The sequence below is a fragment of the Melitaea cinxia genome, chromosome 22, assembly GCF_905220565.1.
Source record: "Melitaea cinxia chromosome 22, ilMelCinx1.1, whole genome shotgun sequence".
Taxonomy (NCBI): Eukaryota; Metazoa; Arthropoda; class Insecta; order Lepidoptera; family Nymphalidae; genus Melitaea; species Melitaea cinxia.
The window spans coordinates 1,937,771-1,958,968 of NC_059415.1; the positions used below are offsets into that span (position 1 = coordinate 1,937,771).

Genomic DNA, 21,198 nt, shown 5'->3' on the forward strand with positions numbered 1-21,198 from the left:
TTCTTTGTATTTGTTATTGTCAAGATAAGGATATACATAACAAATTATCTAAATAATTATTAAATTAGTTAGTGTTTCTGGTTCAATGAAGTCTAGCTACCTTAAGACTAAAGGAACATATTTCAGAAATTGAATTATGGAATCTTCAACAGTAACTGGGGTTTTTTGGTTTGCGGTACTAAAAAAAAACTAATAATATTTTTCGCTTTAATTGCGAAATTCTAAGAGGAAAATCTGTAGAGCGCATACCCAACGTGCATCTAATAGTCAAAGTAAAGCCTCGTTTACTTACTTGATCTATTTAAAACCTAATTATAATTTTTATTACATTTAAATTGTGAATATGTTGACACTAACATTTTGTACGATGCTAAGACAAAATTTAGGTAAATTCATTTTTTTTTATACGAAGTTGCTTAAAATGTAATTTTTATGTAATAATTAATCTTGAATAAATACGCCAAATATATCGAACTACTATTAGTACTATACTTTATACTACGAGTATTATTAACGGAATGTGCCCGAAGAGGGGACGCGCCGCTTGTCGACTCTTGTCGCTGTGCTCGATCTGATTACGGGATTTAAAACCATTATAACTAAATCATAATTAATAGCCTTATTTTTACAAATTATTTCAAATACTTATAGTTTTATTTTATTAATACAAAAATGTCACGAAAACGAGCTAAATTTTTTGGGGATTTAGCCAAAAAGAAGAAATATTCTTTGTCAAGATTTGATATAAATGGTGAGATTTTAAAGAAAAATACTTAGAACCTTATTTATAATAATAATATATTTTTAATAGCGTTCTTTATCTTTAAGTTGTATGTTGATTGGTTCGCCGAAAATAATTATTTATTGGAACGAAGTTCCTTACGGCAGGCTTGACATTTGGCTGGGCGAGCGAACTGAAAAAAATGTGATACTAAAACTGTAAGAAAAATATATAACGGAAGTGACGTAATAATTATCAGTCACACGACTGTATGTCATATTATAAAACTAAAATATTACTAGTAAACTTTTTTAAAATTATTTATGTAATTTTATACTGTCAACAAAAATAAATAAAGATATATGTTTATTTATTTCACTTAATAGTTTGAATTATTATTATTATTATTTTTTGATTTATTTTATTTTACGGTATTTGTTATTTTCTAAAATACTAAATTTTCTAAATACTTTTATGTACTTAATTAAAAACAAATCAACAAAATTAAAAAAATCAATTCATATCATTTTTTTTTTCAAATTGTGTTGCTTCTATGCTATCCGAAGGAACTTCGTTCCTGCCTGGTGTCTCATGACACCACATAATTTTTTATTTATTTTTTATTTATTTTAGAGTATTATACACTAAAGCACATAAAGTATCATACAATTTTATAAATACCGCGCTAAATTAACGTTCCATTAACTCGCCTATGTATACTTGCACAGATAAACGCGGCACATTCCGTTGTCACGTCCCACCTACCACGTAGATACTGTTACCGTGAAATAATTATTCATTACTGAACTACGCGCAACCGATATTCTATTCAAACTTGTACGCCAATATCAATTATCAGCCATCGTTACTCAATATTATCGGATGTCAAATATTTTGAATTTACAACGTACGTGTTTTTTAAATTAAAAGGAGGTTCTCATTTCGAAGGAATTTTTTGTATCCTACATACACATACAGGATTACTCCGTCAATTATATGGGATTTTGTTGGTTCATTTTTCGTAAGGTAGGTCTATTTAGTGAGGTGGTCCTATATCCATTTTATGGCAATTGGTGCGTGTGTTTTTGAAAAATTCAACAAAAACATGTAGGTATATGCGGATATCGTAATCTATGTACGCCTGCAAAACAGAAGCATTGCAGGCGCCTTCCTGACTACCGACTTGCTTCAGGAGAACTGCCTTCTTTCTCCACTAGAACACAACACTACGAGATAGCAGTATTACATAGTATATATAGCTGTTCTATGATTTTGTGTTGTAATTTGAAACTCAATGAAACGAAAATTCGTCACAATAAAGAAACAAACACATAAATATGTAGGATTAAGTAGGCGAGGGAATGAGATAGAATATAAAGAGATAAATATAAGATATTATACAGTATTTTATGTTTTCAAAAAAATCTCTAGTGGGCTACTTCCAGAAGTTTCACTTCTGCTGTGTGTGAATTGCACACACATCCTTTTTTTTTCTTAAATAGTCTAATAATCTAAACTCTTAATATAAAACGAACCATCGTTTTGAAGTTTGTTAAATTATTTGTAAACCTTTTCAGTATAAATTTTCAAAATATATAAATAATATGAAACTCTTGCGAAATTATTAACCCGTATAATATTGTAACGAAACCATTAAAACTTCTCGCTCGAAGTCTTGAGAAATGCGCTAAAATATTATAAAATTTCTATTTGCTACTTACGTTCATACTTTAGATATAATATTTATATTTCAAAGTTATTTTTTTATGGTTAAACTAGATAATCCGGTGAAGTTCGTATCATCTACATATGTTTGTAAAAAATATCGACGAAATACTTTCTGAACGCACCTATATATATTTGACAACCAAGTGACATTTTTTTTTTACAAAAGACATTTAATATTTCACAGTTAGGTAACATTTTGTATTGGAAAATTAAATTGTCGTTTTTAGTATTTTTCGTTACTTAATATTTATTTTTCTCACTCTCTAAGCCTTCCCTGGACTTCCAAAAATATTTCAATATCAAAATTAGCCAAATCGATCCAGTCTATTGTCGAGTTTTAGCAAGACAAATGAACAACAATTGATTTATACAGGGTTACTTGTAAAACACCAGCATCCTTGCAGGACAAGATAGCTAACATCATAAGTAACAACATTTGTTCTACGACTTTTCATAATTTGTTAGATTTTATTTTCATACAAAAAAAAATATTAATTTAATTTTCCGTTTGAATGTTATAAACTCTACGCGCATCCCAAATATTAGGTAAACAGTTACTACTTGCGGGTGTGAATGTGAGGGGGGAAGGAAGGGCCTGAGCTGCGCTAGCGCCCTTGAACTTGAACTATTTCGCTAGCCGAAGCAGTCGGCGCGGCGACTTTGATGCGCCCGCGTCATATGATTTTGTGTGCTACTCGTATTTATTTTACTCGTATCGATCGATGTATTGTATCTGTACTAAAATAATTTTATAACCATGGCGTACTGCTATTCTAATGTCGAATACAAGGAAATGGTGAGGATGATTATTATCAAATTAAAACGAATTCGGAAGTGTTAGCACGTGTTAGTGAACAGCTGATTTTTAGGTGTGGTGTGTGTGTTGGTTGTGATGGTGACTATTTTGGACGCTATGTGCGCGGTGTAGAGGTAATAGAAATTTAGTTTGTAAATATAATTTTATTGTCAATTATTTTTTATTTTTTAATTAATGTAAATACGCTGATTCCACTTTTTTAATTCGCCTGCATTAAACAATGAAAAGTGAATAATACCCAGCTACCAATATTTAATATTAATTTGGTTTAATTAAACTTTAGTAAACGTTAAAGACTAATAATTAGCTAAGTTAATAATTTTCACAAATTTTGGATGTTCAGAATTCAGATAGCTAATCTACATACACATTTACCTAAGTCACTGCGACATACATACTGTGATACTGCCTACAAACCCACCAAGCAATTTATATTATTAACTTATTTATTTTATTAACTAGAATTATCGGGCAGAGAAAGTGTTATTTATTATTATTATTAGCAGTGCAAAAGCGCGCGAGCGTCGCGTCGTCCTTTCGATAATGAATGAATCAATGAAACATAGACTTACAAATGTTAGGACCGTACAATAAAAGCTTAAAAAATCATTTTTAATTAATGTATTGAGTTACGTCAAAAGTCGTAGAACAAATGTTGTTGTACATAATGTTAGCTATCTTTTCCTGCAAGGATGCTGGTGTTTTACAAATAACCCTGTATATTATAATATACTAGCGACCTCTATCCGTCCATATTTTTTTACACGATAGGTAATCACCAACATATCATATACTAAAACCTTCTCCATTTTAAAACCTTTAATTAAACCTTTTATTAAAACCTTCTCCATTTCATGTTGCATCTTATGATACAAGTATTATTCCAATAGATTCAGTAGTTTTCGCAGTATTATTTTTTTTTGTATTTTTTTTTATGTCACTAGGTCGGCAAACAAGCGTACGGTTCACCTGATGGTAAGCGATTGCCGTAGCTTATAGACACCTGCAACACCAGAAGCATCGCAAGCGCGTTGCCGACCCAATCCCCAATCCCCCCAGGAGCTCTGGTCACCTTACTCACCAACAGGAACACAATACTGCTTGAAAACAGTATTATTTTGCTGTGATCTTCTGTAAGGTCGAGGTACTACCCCAGTCGGGCTGCTCCATGTTTTGAGCAGGAAATTCCTGCTGTGCCATACCTCAGTTAAAAATAGTATAACCGAAAAGAAAAAAACCGGCTCTCCATTTAAGTATTACTATAGACAGAATAGATTTGTATAAAAATTAAGTAGTTTAACTTATTTTTTATTTATTTGTCTGGAACCAAAGCGAGATCATTATAACGGCCTCGTAGTTGCACCATATGTAATGCAACTGCTATAGCCCATGCATATATTTTGTAAACATCCCATTATTGTTAATACAAAGAATTAAAATGTTTACAAAAAAGAAAGTAGGTACAGTCACAAAGCTGCGCAATGAATTGGCGGATTGTATAATTAATTAATTAAAAAAATATAACAAGTTTAAATGTAAACAAAAACGTAGTTTAAGTACTAAACTAGTTGCTCACTCGAGTTTCCTAATGTACTTTAACTCTATACAATGACAGCGATTCATTATTCATACTGTAATATGGAATCATCATCATCATCATTAAAGCCTATACAGTCCACTGCTGGACATAGGCCTCCACAAGTTTTCGCCAAAAATAACGTGAACTCATGTGTTTTGCTCATAGTCACCACGCTGGGCAGGCGGGTTGGTGACCGCAGGGTTAACTTTGTCACACCGAAGACGCTGCTGTCCGTCGATAGTACGTAGATACGTCACTTTAACCAGCTTAAGCCAGCAGTTGGATGGTTATCCCGCCACCGGTTGGCTTTTTGAGTTCCAAGGTAGTAGCGGAACTGTGTTATCCCTTAGTCGCCTCTTACGACACCCACTAATAAGGAAGCTATGACTTAATATCTAAATCCTTTTCCTCCATGGAGAAAGAGTCCTATGCCTGTGTGAATTATAAACGTAACGTACTTTAGTGCTTCTCGTTCACTGTTTTAGCGATGCGGTAAATAGCAGTAATTATGGTAAGTTAGCTGGTATTAAGATGAAATTTTACACGTTATGGGATAGATAAGAAAATATAGCACCTAATTTTAGGTTTTTTTTTTTCGTTTTCGAGTGAGTGATATTACACCATATCTTACATACTACAACATGACCAATGAATCGCTGTCATTATATAGTTAAACTAACTTCTGCCCGCGACTTTGTCACCGTGGAATAGGAACAATTCTGTCATACATGATTTTTGCAAAACTTTTACTGTTTATGCAGGGCACGTAACGGAAGCTCTCATAAGGAAAAAAAACCGATTGTGAAACATTCTTTATTGGTGCTCCGCTCCTATTGCTCATATCTTTATGATACAGCCTTCGTCGATAAATGGGCTATCTAACATTGAAAGAATTTTGCAAATCGGAGCAGCAGTCGCTGAGATTAGCGAGTTCAAACAAACAATCTCTTCAGCTTTATAATATTAGAATAGATTACATTATAGATTCCTTATTCATAATAAAATAAATTATCATAAAAAAAATAATTAATATATAAAAAAAAATCTAATAAAACAAAAAGAATATTCATTAATAACTTAAAATGAAATCTTATTCACATTTTTCATTCCACAAATTAATATTTTTATTAAATTACTTAAGTAAAATCAAATTATTCTATAATCAATTTTTAAAACCATAATATTTAAAGGTAATCAATGTATGATTCCAAGTGGACAACTACTTTTGTACTTAAACTACGTTTAAGTTTACGTTTAAACTTGTTATATTTCTTTACTGACTTCTTTATACAGTCCGCTATACGTTTATAACAATTACTAGCTGTGCCCGCGGCTTCGCCCGCGTTGAATTAAGTGTGTCACAAAGTTTTTCGGCAAACTTACAGTGAAACTCTCATCAAAATTGGCTTAGCCGTTCCGTAAACCTCCGCCTTGAAGACCTCTCTCCATTGGTGAAACTGCATGAAAATCCATTCAGAAGGTTTTGAGGGAATCGATCACATAAACTTTTGGGGACTTTGTTTTATAATACACTAACTGTTGCCAGCGACTACGTCCGCGTGCTTATGAAGATATGCATTACTATCAAGATGTTTTTTTTTGTCAATTTTTTTTTCAGTCACTTGAAATGCTTATCACACTGAGTAACTTTTTGAAGGCACAATTTAGTATAATTAATTAGTTATTTTTATAAAACCTCTCTATACACCACATTTTTAGTTTTATTTGCAGGCCGCAGTATAAATAACCTGTCTAACCTATGCTGTATATGTTTCATACAAACTATCAACCCCAATTAAACCCCCTTAGCGGTGGAATATCGCAAAATCCGTTCTTAGCGCACGTCTACTAACAATAATCTACTTCCCTGCTAAATTCAATAATTCCAGATCTCTTACTTCAAAAACATACAACTTTCATAAAAACTTCTAACCCCCGTTTTACCCGCTTAGGGGTCGAGTTTCGTAAAATCCGTTCTTAACCAATGGGTACACCCTATAAGGAACCTACCTGCCAAATTTCAACTTTATAGCTGTTACAGTTTCTGAAATTTCGTGATGAGTGAGTCAACCTACCATCCCCCGTTGTAACACCAAAAGGGATTTTATTTCTAAAGATACATTATTTGGACACCTTCTCACTATCTATAGAGCATACATTTTAAATTTCGTCTCTTACTTCAAAAACATAGGACTTTCATACAAACTTCCAACCCCCCCGTTTTACCCTCTTAGAGGTCGAGTTTCGTAAAATCTATTCTTAGCGGTAGTTTATGCCTTATAAGGAGCCTACCTGCTAAATTTCAAGTTTTTAGGTGTCATAGTTTCGGAGATTTCGTGATCAGTGAGTCAATCTACGATCCCCCGTTTTAACCCCAAAAAGGGGTTGATTTCTTAAGATATATTATTTGGACACCTTTTCACCATCTATAGAGCTTACATTTGAAATTTCAAGTCTCTTACTTCAAACACGTAGGACTTTCATACAAACTTCCAAACCGCGATTAACCCCTTAGGGGTCGAATTTCGTAAAATCCGTTCTTAGCGGATGCCTACGTCTTATAAGGAGCCTACCTGCCAAATTTCAAGTTTGTAAGTGTTATAGTTTCGGAGATTTCGTGATGAGTGAGTAACCTTTCGCTTTTATATATATTATAGATATAGATTTATGCAGAAAAATGCAAAATATTTATTTAGATTACATGTTCACTGTGAGAATTTCGCCAGTCGTGGTAATGTTGGTCTGATTATATCTTATTTTAAATACTTTTAAGTGAATAAGTTAATTCCATTACAGCATTTTTTGCGTATTTTTATGAAAGACCGCGCGTAACAACCGCTTTGGTGTTGTGGTGCGAGAAGTCGTCTATAAAACCGACGGTTTGCGGGTTTGAATCGCGCTGGGGATGGATATTTGTATTTGCACAAATATTCCTTTCCGTTTTGGATGTCTGTCCTTGTGGGTCACCCCACCGTGCCTTGGAGAGCAGGTTAAATGGTCGGTCTCGGTTATCATAAATACCTGATAGCGGTCGTTACGCATAATCGCGCGCTGCTCCAGCGTGGTGGATTAAGCTCCAATCCTTCTCGTACGTGAAGAAATAGGCTTATCCACCACGCTGCTCCAATGCGTGTTAGCGGATATATATATTTTCTACTAAGAATAACGATCGATCAGGTGTTTCTCTATCTATCTAATCTATTTCGGTATTTCGATGAACTATTAAAAATGTTATACCATCTTATACGTTTGAGAATAACAGCTTCGCAAAATATATATTTTAAATATAAACCAATTTCAAACATCAGAATTTCGATACAAACACGTTCAATGCAAATTATCCCTTCTCATATTCAATTAAGGGTACGTTAAGGTGCTCCAGTTAAACCGTATTACACACACCTGCATTCATCACCGGATTACAGGCTTCCGTGTAATACCTGTAATCAGCCGCAACCGGTTACAACCAGTTACATCCGGATACGACAGGATCCGGCCGCTAATGAGCGACGTAATTATGAAAACGTCTAGTGTGAGATCGTGTTGAAACTGGAAGAGTTCAGGATTAAGAAGGTTGATGAATTAGTTGGAAGCCACAAAATATGTGTACAAATAATGTTAAATTTAAATTTTATAATTATGTCATATCGGTTTAGTAGCTAAAAGCTTTATAATTAACTAGCTTCTGCGCGCGACTTCGTCCGCGTGGAACTTTTAAAGGGGAACAATTCTGTCATACATGAAGTTTAACAGTTTACGCAGTGCACGTAGCGGAAGCTCTCAAAAGAAAAAAACCCCGATTTCGAAACATTCTTTATTGGTGCTCCGCTCCTAATGGTCTCAGCGTAATGATATATAACCTATAGCCTTTCTCGATAAATGGGCTATCTAACACTGAAAGAATTTTTCCAATCGGATCGGTACCTCCTGAGACTAGCGCGTTCAAACAAACGAACAAACAAACTCTTTAGCTTTATAATATTAGTATAGATTTGATGATATTTATGTATGTATTGAAGTATGTTATAAAATTATATTAAAATTTTATAATTGAAAATAAAAATCACTGAAAATAATTAGCACCCTTGTAGTTGATCAAACTACGAGTACTACCAGGTGAAATCGTTAGTTGAGATTAGATTTCATTATTTTTTTTACGTTTGATAAGTTAAAGTTTGAGATTTAATATTTAATGTATGTTTTTTGTGATCTATAATCATCATATCAACTGTCACATCTAGATAATAAAATTTAAAAACAAAATATCTTTGAACGAATTAATAATCTTAAATTGGGCTTCGGATTTAAAGGATTTGTCACCTTTGGAAAACAATACGATTTATTCAAGTTGTTTCGTTGTAATTGTTATTAGTATAAATAATTTTTAGAAGGTTTTATTTGTATGAGAATAATCTATTGAGTATCTATAAATAATTAAATACTAGTCACTCAGTGGCCGAAATTCGACAGTAATTTAACCACAGACTTTAACAATAAACAAAAGAGTGTAATGTTTTTTTTTTTATTGATTTAACACATTTTTATGGATAGTTTATTTAAACCAATAGAAGTGTGCAAAATTTCATACTCCTCCGTCCGCGCAATTTTCGTAAAAAGAGTACAAAGTTTTTGATTCAAGTAAATAAAATAATCAGCATCTAATTTAAGATGATTTATTTGGAATAACTTTTTCATCGAGAAGTATCTTTTTGTAATATCGAATAAACTCTTACTTATCACTCAATGAAATTTAATATTTAAAAATGATGTTCATTTTTACGTTTTATTTATAAATTGCGTTCAGTCGAGCAGTTAATCAGTTTTGCTATTGGATCAACAACGTACTTATTACACCACTTATTACTTCACAGTTGAATATCATCGATGACAGATTAAATTTATTAATGTTTTGTGATAGTATATAGCTGAATTGTAAACATGTTATTACAATTACTTTTTATAGTTATTTAGCTTACTCGTTAATAACGTATAATAATTGTATTTTCTCGCAAAAAAGACTTTCTCTCTCTCTCTCTCTGCGTCGTGTTTCTCATTACTGAGGGTCGTGACCCCTCTTCCAAAAACTAACTTCTATTAAAATTGACAAGTAATACAATGTAGTCGAAAATATTGTCGATAATTGTGTTTGCTCAAAATGAGTGCTTAGAAGATTATAATTTCGGAACAGGATATTTTTTATGTGAAGATAATAGATCTATTCATCACATAAATACAACTCTGCTTGAGATCAGTATTATTTAACTGTTTTCAATCTTAGGTTGTATTTACTTTTCCAATCTGACTTTTCCAGATTTTAAGCTACGTATTTCTCGCGTTTCCTATGTTTTGCTTAATGTAAAATATCTAAATTATGCCTATTTTGTTTACAGAGTAATTATTTATGTTATATAAATAAATTAGCGACCCGCCCTGGCTTCGCATGGTGCAAAAAGTATCAGTATTCCTCTACTATATTATGCATGTATTATACATATAAACCTTTCTCTTTAATTAATCTATGTTTTGAAAACACCGCATCAAAATCCGTTGCGAAGTTGTATAGATAGAGCGGGAAGTGACTTTGTTTCATAATATGTAATGATGTAGATAATCTTCTATAATATAAAAATGAGTCGCTGAATGTGTTGCTAAGCGCAAAACTCGAGAACGGTTGGACCGATTTCGCTAATTCTTTTTTTAAAATATTCCTTGAAGTACGAGGATGGTTCTTACGGAGAGAAAAATTCTAAAAAAAAAAATTATAAAATTAAAGAATTGACTGTTAGGCGATACGAAGTTTGCCGGGTCAGCTAGTTGAATATAATTATGTAGTGATGATATATTATGGAGGTGGACAATAAATGTAATTTGGTACTGATTGGACAACTGGTTATTGCAGTTATAATTCAAGTATAGTTTGTGTTATTTTGTTTGAAATAAAGGTTATATGAACAAATAAATACCTCGTAATGTTTAATAAAAAAAAAACACGAAAAATCTGTGCACATTAGTCAATTACATAAAAAGCGTTAACGCTACCTGTCTAAACCCTTTTTCAGTTGGTAATATGTATGATCGATGGTATAAGGAACGAGAGACCGAAAGAAATCGCTAAGATGACGTATGACTTTTTGATTAGGATGCGATGACGCTGTCATTAGGAAATGATAAATGATTATGATGATGCGTCCTTTACAAAAGAATTTGATAAGTAAATGGATTAAGATGGAATAATATTCTTATTTCAGTCTCCGCTAATACGGTATACTAGATCGTATAAAATGAAAACTCTTTGAAATATATTTCTGAAGTGAAAACTTCTGTAGTCGTGTTGGGCACTTGTTGGTAGGGGAGTATTTTATGGGTTTGTGATGAACCTTTTATATCTCCACGTCTATCATCCAACCTTTTTCGCTCTCGTCACCTACATAAATAATATACACACACACACACACAAACATGCACACACACATATCTATATATGTATAAAAATTATATGTATTTCATTAAAATAGAAAAATAAATTTAAATGCTATTTAATAATTTCACATAAAAAAATATCGTATGATACATCGTACGATATTTTACGATACGATATTTATATATGACGATACGATATTTTTATGAAGGGCCTCGGCCTTTTGTTTAACTTCGTTCAAAAAATGCATCGTACGCGCCATTTGGGAGTGATCGGCTGCAATCTACCGACAGTATGCTGACGTCTCGTTACCGATCTATGTCTTCGCTTGTATTTATTTAGGTTTAAAGAATATTTATTTTCTCATTGAAAACACACAGTCACTTACATGAGAAACTATCAACATATTATGTGGGTAAAAATACAAAAATTGTCCAGCAGTTCACAGATACATTACGATTTGTTTTACACTTTAACTACAACGAATTTCTATCACCAAAACATTTTACATACCAAAATTAGACCATTCCTTAACTTATATGCATTATTATCTATCCATTACCTAATACCTATCTTGCATTCAAAATAAGTAGTGCAGAGGCGCGCGCGCGGAGCGCGCGGCCGGCAAAGTACTCGTACTAAGACGGTACTGTCACAGTCGTCGTCGTCGTCAAATATCTAAAAAGTTTAAATTGCTATTTTGTCTTTCAATATTTTCTAACCTCTTGTGTTATGTATTAAACTATCTCTTAGTGCTGTGACTGGGCTTTCATTTCTGTGTACGACGACCCGGCTTGTGAAAGGTACCTACACTGAAATTTGGTATACACCCCTTCTGAACTATAATCATAATATTTACAGTGGTAGTGAGTTCAGTGGTTCGCGCAGTGCGGTTGTACTTAGATGTTTAATTGTTGTACCGCTACTGTGAATTGTTTCGCAATGTTTTGAATATATCCCTTATTGCGCAGGCTTTTTAACATAAGGAGTGCTTTTAGGATCGGTTTAGTCAGTTTTATTTAGTGCGTTTCAACATACTTTTAAGATTAGACTGTGAGCTGCAGGTGAATCCGCGGGTCACAGTTATTTACTTTATTTTCCTCATAACTACTCTGTACATATAAAATTTTATATCGTATAAAGCATTATATCGGTTCTGTGATGAAATTTTTTTCTTGTGATAAATATTACTTTTTTTAGAGTCCACCTGGAAACAGTTGAATCGTCACGAGTAGCGACTCCTGTTAATTTTTATGTATTAATTATGGTATGTAAGTAAATACTGATAATAACCACTACCAGCACCACACCATCAACTCTATAGGTTCGCTTCACCGACATGCTCATGATATCACGCATCGCATCGTACGCACGTATCGCACGTCATCGCAGCGGCCGTGTGCTGTGCGCGTTAGACGCTTTTTAGGATGGGTTAAATCTCGTGCGTTTGCTTTACTGACATGTAAATTTTAATACATACTAAAAGTTCTATGTTTTCACTTCTATTGGCGGTCTCTATAACTACCATTTTTTTTAAATTGACGATTCCAACATGTGACGATGACATAAGATTTAAATAAAAAAAGGAATGCAATAGCTACTAGAAATTTCTTAATAATTCACTCATATAGTGGAAAATGACTAAACTGCAGATAAAGACATAATAATAAAACTTAGGTGTACTAATAAATTTAATGAAGTTATTGTAAATCGTTATTAATGTTATTGATATTAGACAAACGAACAACAATATATTCTATTGGAGAAATTTGTCAATACTTTAGTAAAACTTAATTGAAAACTAATTAAAATTAATTTACAATTCAACTAAATACACTACAAAGCAATGAAATTATTTCTTTAAAACAGGTTTCCAAGAAATATTATTCAAGCCGTGAAATTGACGTTTCAAGTTTTGCCCATCTGCCCATTTCGAGTCCAAATAGCTGTCGTCGTCATCTTGTTCCAATTTTTTCCACTCTTCTTGTTTCCTGTAAGCTTGGAGCATGAGCTGCTTTCTCTCATCTTCGGTCAAAATCGGTTCCCTTCCAGGGGCACCTTCAGACGCAGAGCATAATTTTACTGTCACTTTTGATTTGTCATTTTTTCCTGTAAAAGAATCAAACAATAATTGAATATGTGATGAAAGTAAGCAAAAATACGTAATCCAAATAAAATGTATTGAACACAATTCAAGTGCAAATTAAAAAAAAGTCAAACATTGATACTAAAATAAAGCCTTTAGCCTGTAACATCCTACTGCTGGGCCTCTTTCTCTATGTAGGAGAAGGATTGGAACTTAATCCACCACGCTGCATCGGCGGATGTGTTCCCTACTATGAGTAACGATCTCTATCACGTATTTATGATAATAAACGGAACTGACGGCTTAACGTACTCTACGGCGCGCTAGGGAGACCCACAAGGACATATATCCAAACCGGAAAGAAATATTAGTACAAATATCCATCGCGAGCGGGAAATGAACCCGCAAACTGTTGGTAAATCACCGACTACCCGACTACTTACACCACTATACCAGAGCGGTTATTAAATAATGAGGCAAAATAATGACACAAATCAAATTTAATCTGCTTAAACATTAATTATAAATATTTCTTAACTTTATAAGAATTAAATTTACCAATTTTTAAGTAACATTCTGCTCGAAACTCACCTAAATGATCGCTCAACTTGTTACCGTTGAGAAGTTTCTTTCCACACGCCCAGAGGCACGCTCGAGATGGGTCAATGACCTCATTAGCTGCTTGAGTCCCAGACAAATCCTCAACATTATCTAGCTCCATCCGAACAGGGTCGTGAGGTGGTAGACCGGCTGGGAAAACGATCTTTGTCGCCCCTCGGAGTTCGTTAAGTGCACGAAATACGTCTTTTTGGGTCAGGCACTTACGTAGATCTACCTATTGTTAAATTGTTAATATTATATCTCGGCAAAAGAAGTGTCATATTTATATAGTATTTTTAGTTATTAACAGTTAAAACATAATGTCTTAAGTGATTCAATATTCTATTATTTTATTTGAGTATTATTTTATTGAATATTAGCGAATTTTAAGTCTAATAAGCAATGTCTTTTTAGGTCACAAGACGTTTGAGTACGGAATTTTCTATCAAAAAGGAGGAGGTTATCAATGCGATTGTATTTTTTTTTTTGTATGTCTTCTCAAAACTTTTTACCGGGGAGACCGATTTCGATGATTGGTCCCATTTACATTTTAGTTATATCCAACTTTTCCAGTTGTATCTAATATTATTAATTATCTCTATATTATAAAATGTAATTGAAGTCGATTTTTTTTTCGTTTGCGAAAAAATAAAACTATATAAATTGAAGTTACTCACAAAATAAATCAATTTGTATTCCGTAATAGATTAATTACATTGCGGTTATATTCTTTGCCAAGATGTTAAGCAAGATTGCTTTAAGATAAAAAGTTGCTGATAAGTTTTATTAAATAGAACGACTTTGTCAGATATTTGGCAAAAGTCACGGGCATCTTATAAAAGAATTGCCGCAACCGCTTCGTGCAAAATGGAACTTGGCAAGAACTTGTATTATCGGGTATGTGCTTTAGTAATCAATATTATGAAAACTTAAAACTATTCAACGAAAAACTGTTGTCGATTTAGTACTTAAATTTAAAATAAAATAATGTAAACGATTTAAATGTATAGGCGATCTGAAATTACGTACCTACTTCTGGTTATCGAATTATTTTTGTTGCACTACGTAAGATTTTTGGTATTATGATGTATTTGTTAGCGTTATCCAAGGTCTTATAATTAATTTAAATTTTTCAACTATCATGTAACATTTCTTTTTTTTGGAAAAGGTTGGGTGCTTCTTCCTGTAACCTCTCCTCTTACTTTTTGCTTGGTAGAACAAACTAACATTAAATATTTGAAACAATGTCACTCACGTGTTTCTTACTTATAATTTCTTTTGCGGTTTCAGCCGCTTTCTTTAACACTTCTTGCAGGTTAGGTGGTGGTGCTAGGCCACATCGTCGTCCCATTTCATCCTTGGCTACAATGTAACCAACCGGAGCACATCGCTTAGCCCATGGGTCTTCCAGTTTTAAATCTTTTATCTGCAATTTAAAACGTAAAAACGCTATTGCAAATAGAGTATGGTTATAAAAAAGTAAGGAATTTTGCTGAACTATTAGTTAAGGTGACATTTCTTGATATCCTGATGCTTGATATTTATTATATAATTAAATTGTACGCGTGGAATATTATTTTTAAAACTTTATTAATTATGATAGCATAACCAATACTATTTATTCTCCTTAACTGAATAATATTGTTAAAATTTTAAGGAAATCGAAAAGAAAAATAGTTATGACTTTCCTTATAAGTTTATTTACGGTACCTGTATCTCTTATAGTCTTTGCAAAGCAGGAATAAAAAAAACGCCAAAAAATTTAAAACACAAAGTTACTAGTAATCCCTTCCATTTTACACAACTACAATTATATAATATAATACCTAAGACTTACATTATAAATGTACCATAATATTCACTTTATCCTATTTTTCATCATTATGTACCAATACTGTTTTAATTTCATATAAATTTAACGATACATTTATTTACAAAATTGCACAGTAAAAAAAACGTAGATATAATAAAATAAATTACATTAAACTAAAAAAAACCTCAAGTATATATATATATACATAATAGTATATTAAAAGGAGTCCCTTTGGGCAAGGTTCCGAAGATACTGGCAGCGTTCCCCATTTGAATAGCTAGACTAATTCTTTGTCCGAAGTAGCTGCCAGCTCTTCGGTCTCCTGTGACGTTGAATAACCTTTTTTCTATTTCCTTAAAAAGTCTTATAGCACTAGGACATTACGGACCAAGGGTCTCGACACCGAATGGGACAAAATCATATTCGGAGCCTAGACCCCTGTATTTGTATGCTTTTTTTATAACATAATAATTAAATATATGCTCATTACCTTATATATTATGTAAATAAAAATTCATACCTGATCCTCAGTCAATCCTTGCATTTCCAGCGGCAAAAACGTTCCATGCTTCTGTAATTCTTCCATTTCGTAACAAATCCTTGTCACTTTCAACCTCCCATTGAATATAGCTACTATATCTTGAAGAACATCGTCAACTGAATTGTTAACATTCGTTTCATATAAAAATTGGCTTTCATCGCCCCTTTTGATATGAAGGATCACCATTTTTTTGTGTTCTATTTGTTTTTTCCTGTACGGAATAGATTTTTCCGATCGAGGGCAAACAATAGCTGCTACCATTGAGCAAATAGCGGTTGCTATGGAAACGAGTAACGTTACTATGGAGATTTTATATTTCAAGTTCAGTATTGCAGTGTATTATAATGAAATATGAAAAGGATTAACTTTCGTAATATGAGAAATATATGAATGAAAGGTAAATTGAAGCTGGCTTTTTGCTTTATAATTTAATATTACTGTGACTAGTCCGTTGCCGCATTGGCAGTGACCAAGGCTGTATTTTCTTTTTCCATTTCTAGTCTGGTTGTAAAATACATGTATTTGTATATGTATTACATATAAATGTATTGACATTTATTACAAAAAGAAAATATTCATCTGTCAAATATTGCATAAGACACAGGCATTGAAATTATTGTAGACTTATTTGATAACTAGATGACTTCGTGTAACTTAGGGGTATGAAAAATTGATGTTGGCCGATTCTCAGACCTACCCGATATGCACACAAAATTTCATAAAAATCGGTCCAGCCGTTTCGGAGGAGTATGTTAACTAACACTGTAACACGAGAATCTTATATATAAGATTTATCAGAAAAAATCTGAATTTTAATATGTTTAAAATAGATTTACAATTTACAATGAAGTCACGTTTTTACTCTTATACCGTAATTTACCCTTTACCCTTACCCTTCTTGGTGACTATACATTATCGAATCTAGGATATTGATCGTCGATCGGATCATGATAAGCGACACCTGTTAACTTGTGCCTTGTGTTAAATATTACAACATTACATTTAAATTACGAATGTAAACTTATTTTTTATCCGTACTCGTACCAATAGTATAAGTGAAAAAATAAGTTGTAACGCGTTGACACCTAAACCATTAGACTAATTTTGTTAAATTTTATGCAGTAATTGGTCTACCTTTCATCGGGAAAAAAAGCGCGTAAAAATGCGCGAAATAGGTTAGTGAAAGTTTTTATGGATTATTGTCGAAGGTAAAACCATAAAACTTTGTGTCTGGGCTCTTGATATTGATCTTCATTGTTTAGATGTATTGTTTGCAAAACAAGTATTAAAACTTTTTATTAGGTGCCATGGCGCCTGCATAGACACCAAAATATCGGAGCTCTTTAAATAAAAATCACAATAAATTACGTTGAATAAAAAGTTTTCATCCGGATTTGCAGACCGTGAAAGTTAAAAATGATGTACATTTTTTTATTCAAATAGTAATAGTACGTGGACGAAATTGCAAAAAAAAAACTAGGGGAATGGGTATATAATCCAGTTGTATTACATTTGTTAGATTTTTTAGATTTGTATCCACTATAGCTATTAATAATCCATAACAAATGACGCCTCACTCGCAACGGCGACCACTAGGATTTCCTCCTGTGTCGGGGGTCTGGAAACACACATAATACAGCACAAACGCTCAGACCCCACAGACACAGAAACAGACTCTGTATGGTCAACACAAATGTATACCATTTAAAGGGGATCGGACATGCGACCGCTAGCGCAACAGCCGCAATCCTGCGCTGTGACCGTTGCGCTAACGCGTAGTCACTTACTAGGAGACTAGACGCGTTATAGTGGTGTTGCCGAAATATCAATACTTTCTACACTTACAATTAGTTTGGGATGTATAATTTAGGTAGGGTTTGTCTCTGAAATCATCTGTAAGATTGAAGCTATCGATCGAACTGATAGTGTTGTTAGAATAATATCGAAACATCTCTCTATCAATATTATTCGTAATATCAAACTTTGATATCAAATATCGTAACTATCAATGTTGATAAATACAGTACACATATTGCAATAACAATCAGTATTATTTATCTTATATTTCCTAAATTTGTACAATATAAGAGTTTTCAGACAATCACTCTGGCATAGGGGTATATAGGCGTCTAAAAATCGGCGTTCACGATTTCCGCTTAAGGTAGAAATTCGTAATGCAACTGCTTCTAGTCTGTTTTATTTTCCTTGTGGATCTTCCCACTGTGTCTAAGAGTGCATATAAAATGATCCAGGCAGGTAAATATAGACTGATAACGACCTTTTCTTATAGTAGTAAATATATCCACCCACATTGAAGTGGAGCAGCGTAGTGGATTATGATCAGAAAGATCTGAGACTACGACACCACTACGATAAAAGGAGCGCGCTGAGTAGGATATTACAGGCTGAATTTATCAATCATTCAATAACAGTTTTAAAAATGTTTATAAACTATGTAAATTAAAAAAAAATAAACTAAAGTTCTCATATCATCTCATCATATTGTGGACCGCCGCTAATGAGGGATTGAATTTGTATACACTCTTTTTTTTATACAAAACGTTGCTTTCAGTACCATTTCACGGCTACATTGAAATATTCACGAAATACGAAATGTTACCGGCTTATTTTGAGAGGATTATCCCTTATATATCCTCTTCATTCAAATTATGTTCAGTGTTAGCTGTTGCACAATGTTTTTATAACATGTTACTTAACATAATACGATTAATTTTGGACTATTTTTAAAGAATGTTTATGTTAATTACTATAATTATATTACACTAGTAATATTATGTTTCAGGCCTAATTCGATTTCAGGTTTAATTCGTTTGTCTTAAACCACATCAGTTTTTTTTATATCTCTAGGATGACAAACAAGCATGTAGATTCGCCAGATGGTAGCATCGCAAGAGTGCTACCGACATTAATACCCCCAACTCTCTCTAAGAGCCTTGGTTACCTTACACACTACAGAAATATAATACAAATTAAATTATTATTTAACTGTGATCTTCTGCTAAAAGTAAAAGTAGATGTATTTCTATAACCACTTCAGATTTTGAGCTGGATATTTCCTGCCGAGCCCTACTTCAATGGCTATCAATGGTGTATGTCAGATCAAAATGTTTTATTTTAAAATAAAACATTTTGATCATAAAATCTGTTCTGTATTGTACTATAGGGATTCCTTTTGTTCTATATCTTGTATATTCCTAACGAACTGTAAACGAAACTTTACGACCCAATTTCCTTTAATACATTAATTTGAAATATACTGAGACCAATTAAGATAGAATATTATGATTTCGCCTTTTGTGGAAAAACTAGCGCCTTATCTAGATCTTATCACTAAAATTGTTTTAGAATTATACGCTGAAATTGTGCGTCAATTTATAGGCAAAGATTGGGAAACAGAAATCATTGATATGCTCAACTTTCTCTACAATTTACTGTAAATAATGAAAGCAAAGTGAACGATAGAATAATACGTACAAACACTCTCTTGGCCCACCAGACATCGCATCATTCAGTCCAATGAATACTCTCGGTACATTAGACAAAGGTTCCAGTCGAGATGAGGACGGCAATTGATAAATTATTGTATCGAATTGATGAACCAATACCTTTTGAAATACTTGAGATGTAATATGAAGGCTGTGTTAAAAAGCAGGTTATTATGATATTGAAACACGGTATTAAAATCAGACATTGAAAGGTTCGAAGTAACAGGAAAACGATATTTATAATTTCAATCAAATCATTTGATTGATGAAAATCTAAATAAAAAGAAATTGAATAAATGTAAGATAAAAAAATAAAAATTATATCCAAATTTATACTTATATTTCTGATATAATGTTTTAGACGAAAATCAATTATATAATAAAATGTAACGGTCTGTACATTTAAGATATATGAGAAAGAATATTATCGGGACCTTTATCAATGCAAACAGCACCTAAATCAATGATTGTACGAATTTTTGTCTGTTTATCTGTGCGTTTGTGCACAATATTCTCAGAAATGGCTTACCCGATTTAGATGTAGTTTTTACTAATATATTGTGGCAAGCTTAGTTTAACATTTAGTGTTTGTTTCATGTCAATCGGTTCATAAATAAAAAGTTATGCCAATTTAAAGAATCACGTTGAACATGTAAAGACACAAATCCACGCGGACGAAGTTGCGAGCACAGCTAGTATTATCATAACTTTAGTTACGATACAGACCTGTGCTTTTTGAATTATTATTACATCAAACAATAAAAATCACAATATATAACAAAATATAAATGACAAAATAGACAGTGTAAGGATCCCCCTGTCAACAACATGAAGTGAATAGTGAAGACATTCACGTTTTAATAAATATTTTACATTTAAAAAGTAAATTGAACTAAAGGCTATATTACACACAAAAGAATAAAATAATAAAACAAGCTACTGTTACACCAATAAAACAACGAATATTTAATATAATTTATCACACAATAAACGCTGTAAGTGTAAACAAGGCCGTCGACAGAATCATTTGCCTATAAATTTGAAACGCGTGTATCTCGATACGAGTTAAACCAATACATTTCGACGGGAACATGAAAACATTAAACTGCGACCGACAGCTTTATCGATATTTTCTTTAGCTCTCGCTCCATTGGCGATACGTTCAGTGCATTCAGGTCCCGATAGAGGAATTTGCAATGGACGCACAGTTCAGTGATTAGATTTACTTGCATCCTATATGTCAGTGACGGGTTTAATTAGAAAATTTTTTTCCGGGTTAATTTTTATCGATATCTTTATTTTTAAACTGTAATGGCTTATTAGAAATATTAAAGTTATTTCAATTTAGGTCAGTTTTTTAGTTTTACAAAATATCACCAATTTTTGTAT

The 21,198-nt window shown here is 32.7% G+C and overlaps 2 protein-coding genes across 3 annotated transcripts in view; one reads left to right on the forward strand and one right to left on the reverse strand.

Annotated features, from left to right (window-relative positions):
• Positions 1-12,947: 12,947 nt before the first annotated feature.
• On the reverse strand, positions 12,948-16,489 carry LOC123664498 (cilia- and flagella-associated protein 298). Of its 2 annotated transcripts, none has more exons than XM_045599036.1 (4): positions 16,283-16,489; positions 15,205-15,375; positions 13,941-14,184; positions 12,948-13,372 (listed from the first exon to the last, which is right to left on the reverse strand). In XM_045599036.1, the coding sequence occupies exons 1-4, from the start codon at positions 16,487-16,489 to the stop codon at positions 13,116-13,118; spliced, it is 879 nt and encodes a 292-aa protein (XP_045454992.1). In that variant the 3' UTR covers positions 12,948-13,115. The 2 variants fall into 2 exon arrangements, with proteins under 2 accessions (XP_045454992.1, XP_045454994.1); XM_045599038.1 differs by having other exon boundaries at positions 13,941-14,180; positions 15,201-15,375.
• Positions 16,490-20,251: 3,762 nt separating this feature from the next.
• Positions 20,252-21,198, forward strand: part of LOC123664382 (protein madd-4) — a 147,732-nt gene continuing 146,785 nt past the window's right edge. Inside the window, exon 1 of the mRNA XM_045598927.1 lies at positions 20,252-20,278. Coding sequence (XP_045454883.1) covers positions 20,252-20,278 — 27 coding nt within the window. The remainder of the gene's footprint in view (positions 20,279-21,198) is intronic.

What these genes read in the sequence shown, in the direction of transcription:
- LOC123664498 (XM_045599036.1), bottom strand. Translation starts at nt 16,489, where the DNA reads ATGGTGATCCTTCATATCAAAAGGGGCGATGAAAGCCAATTTTTATAT. An exon ending in AAGGATTGACTGAGGATCAG is followed by an intron (nt 15,376 to 16,282) that starts GTATGAATTTTT and finishes TTTAAATTGCAG; the next exon opens with ATAAAAGATTTAAAACTGGA. An exon ending in AAATTATAAGTAAGAAACAC is followed by an intron (nt 14,185 to 15,204) that starts GTGAGTGACATT and finishes ATTTAACAATAG; the next exon opens with GTAGATCTACGTAAGTGCCT.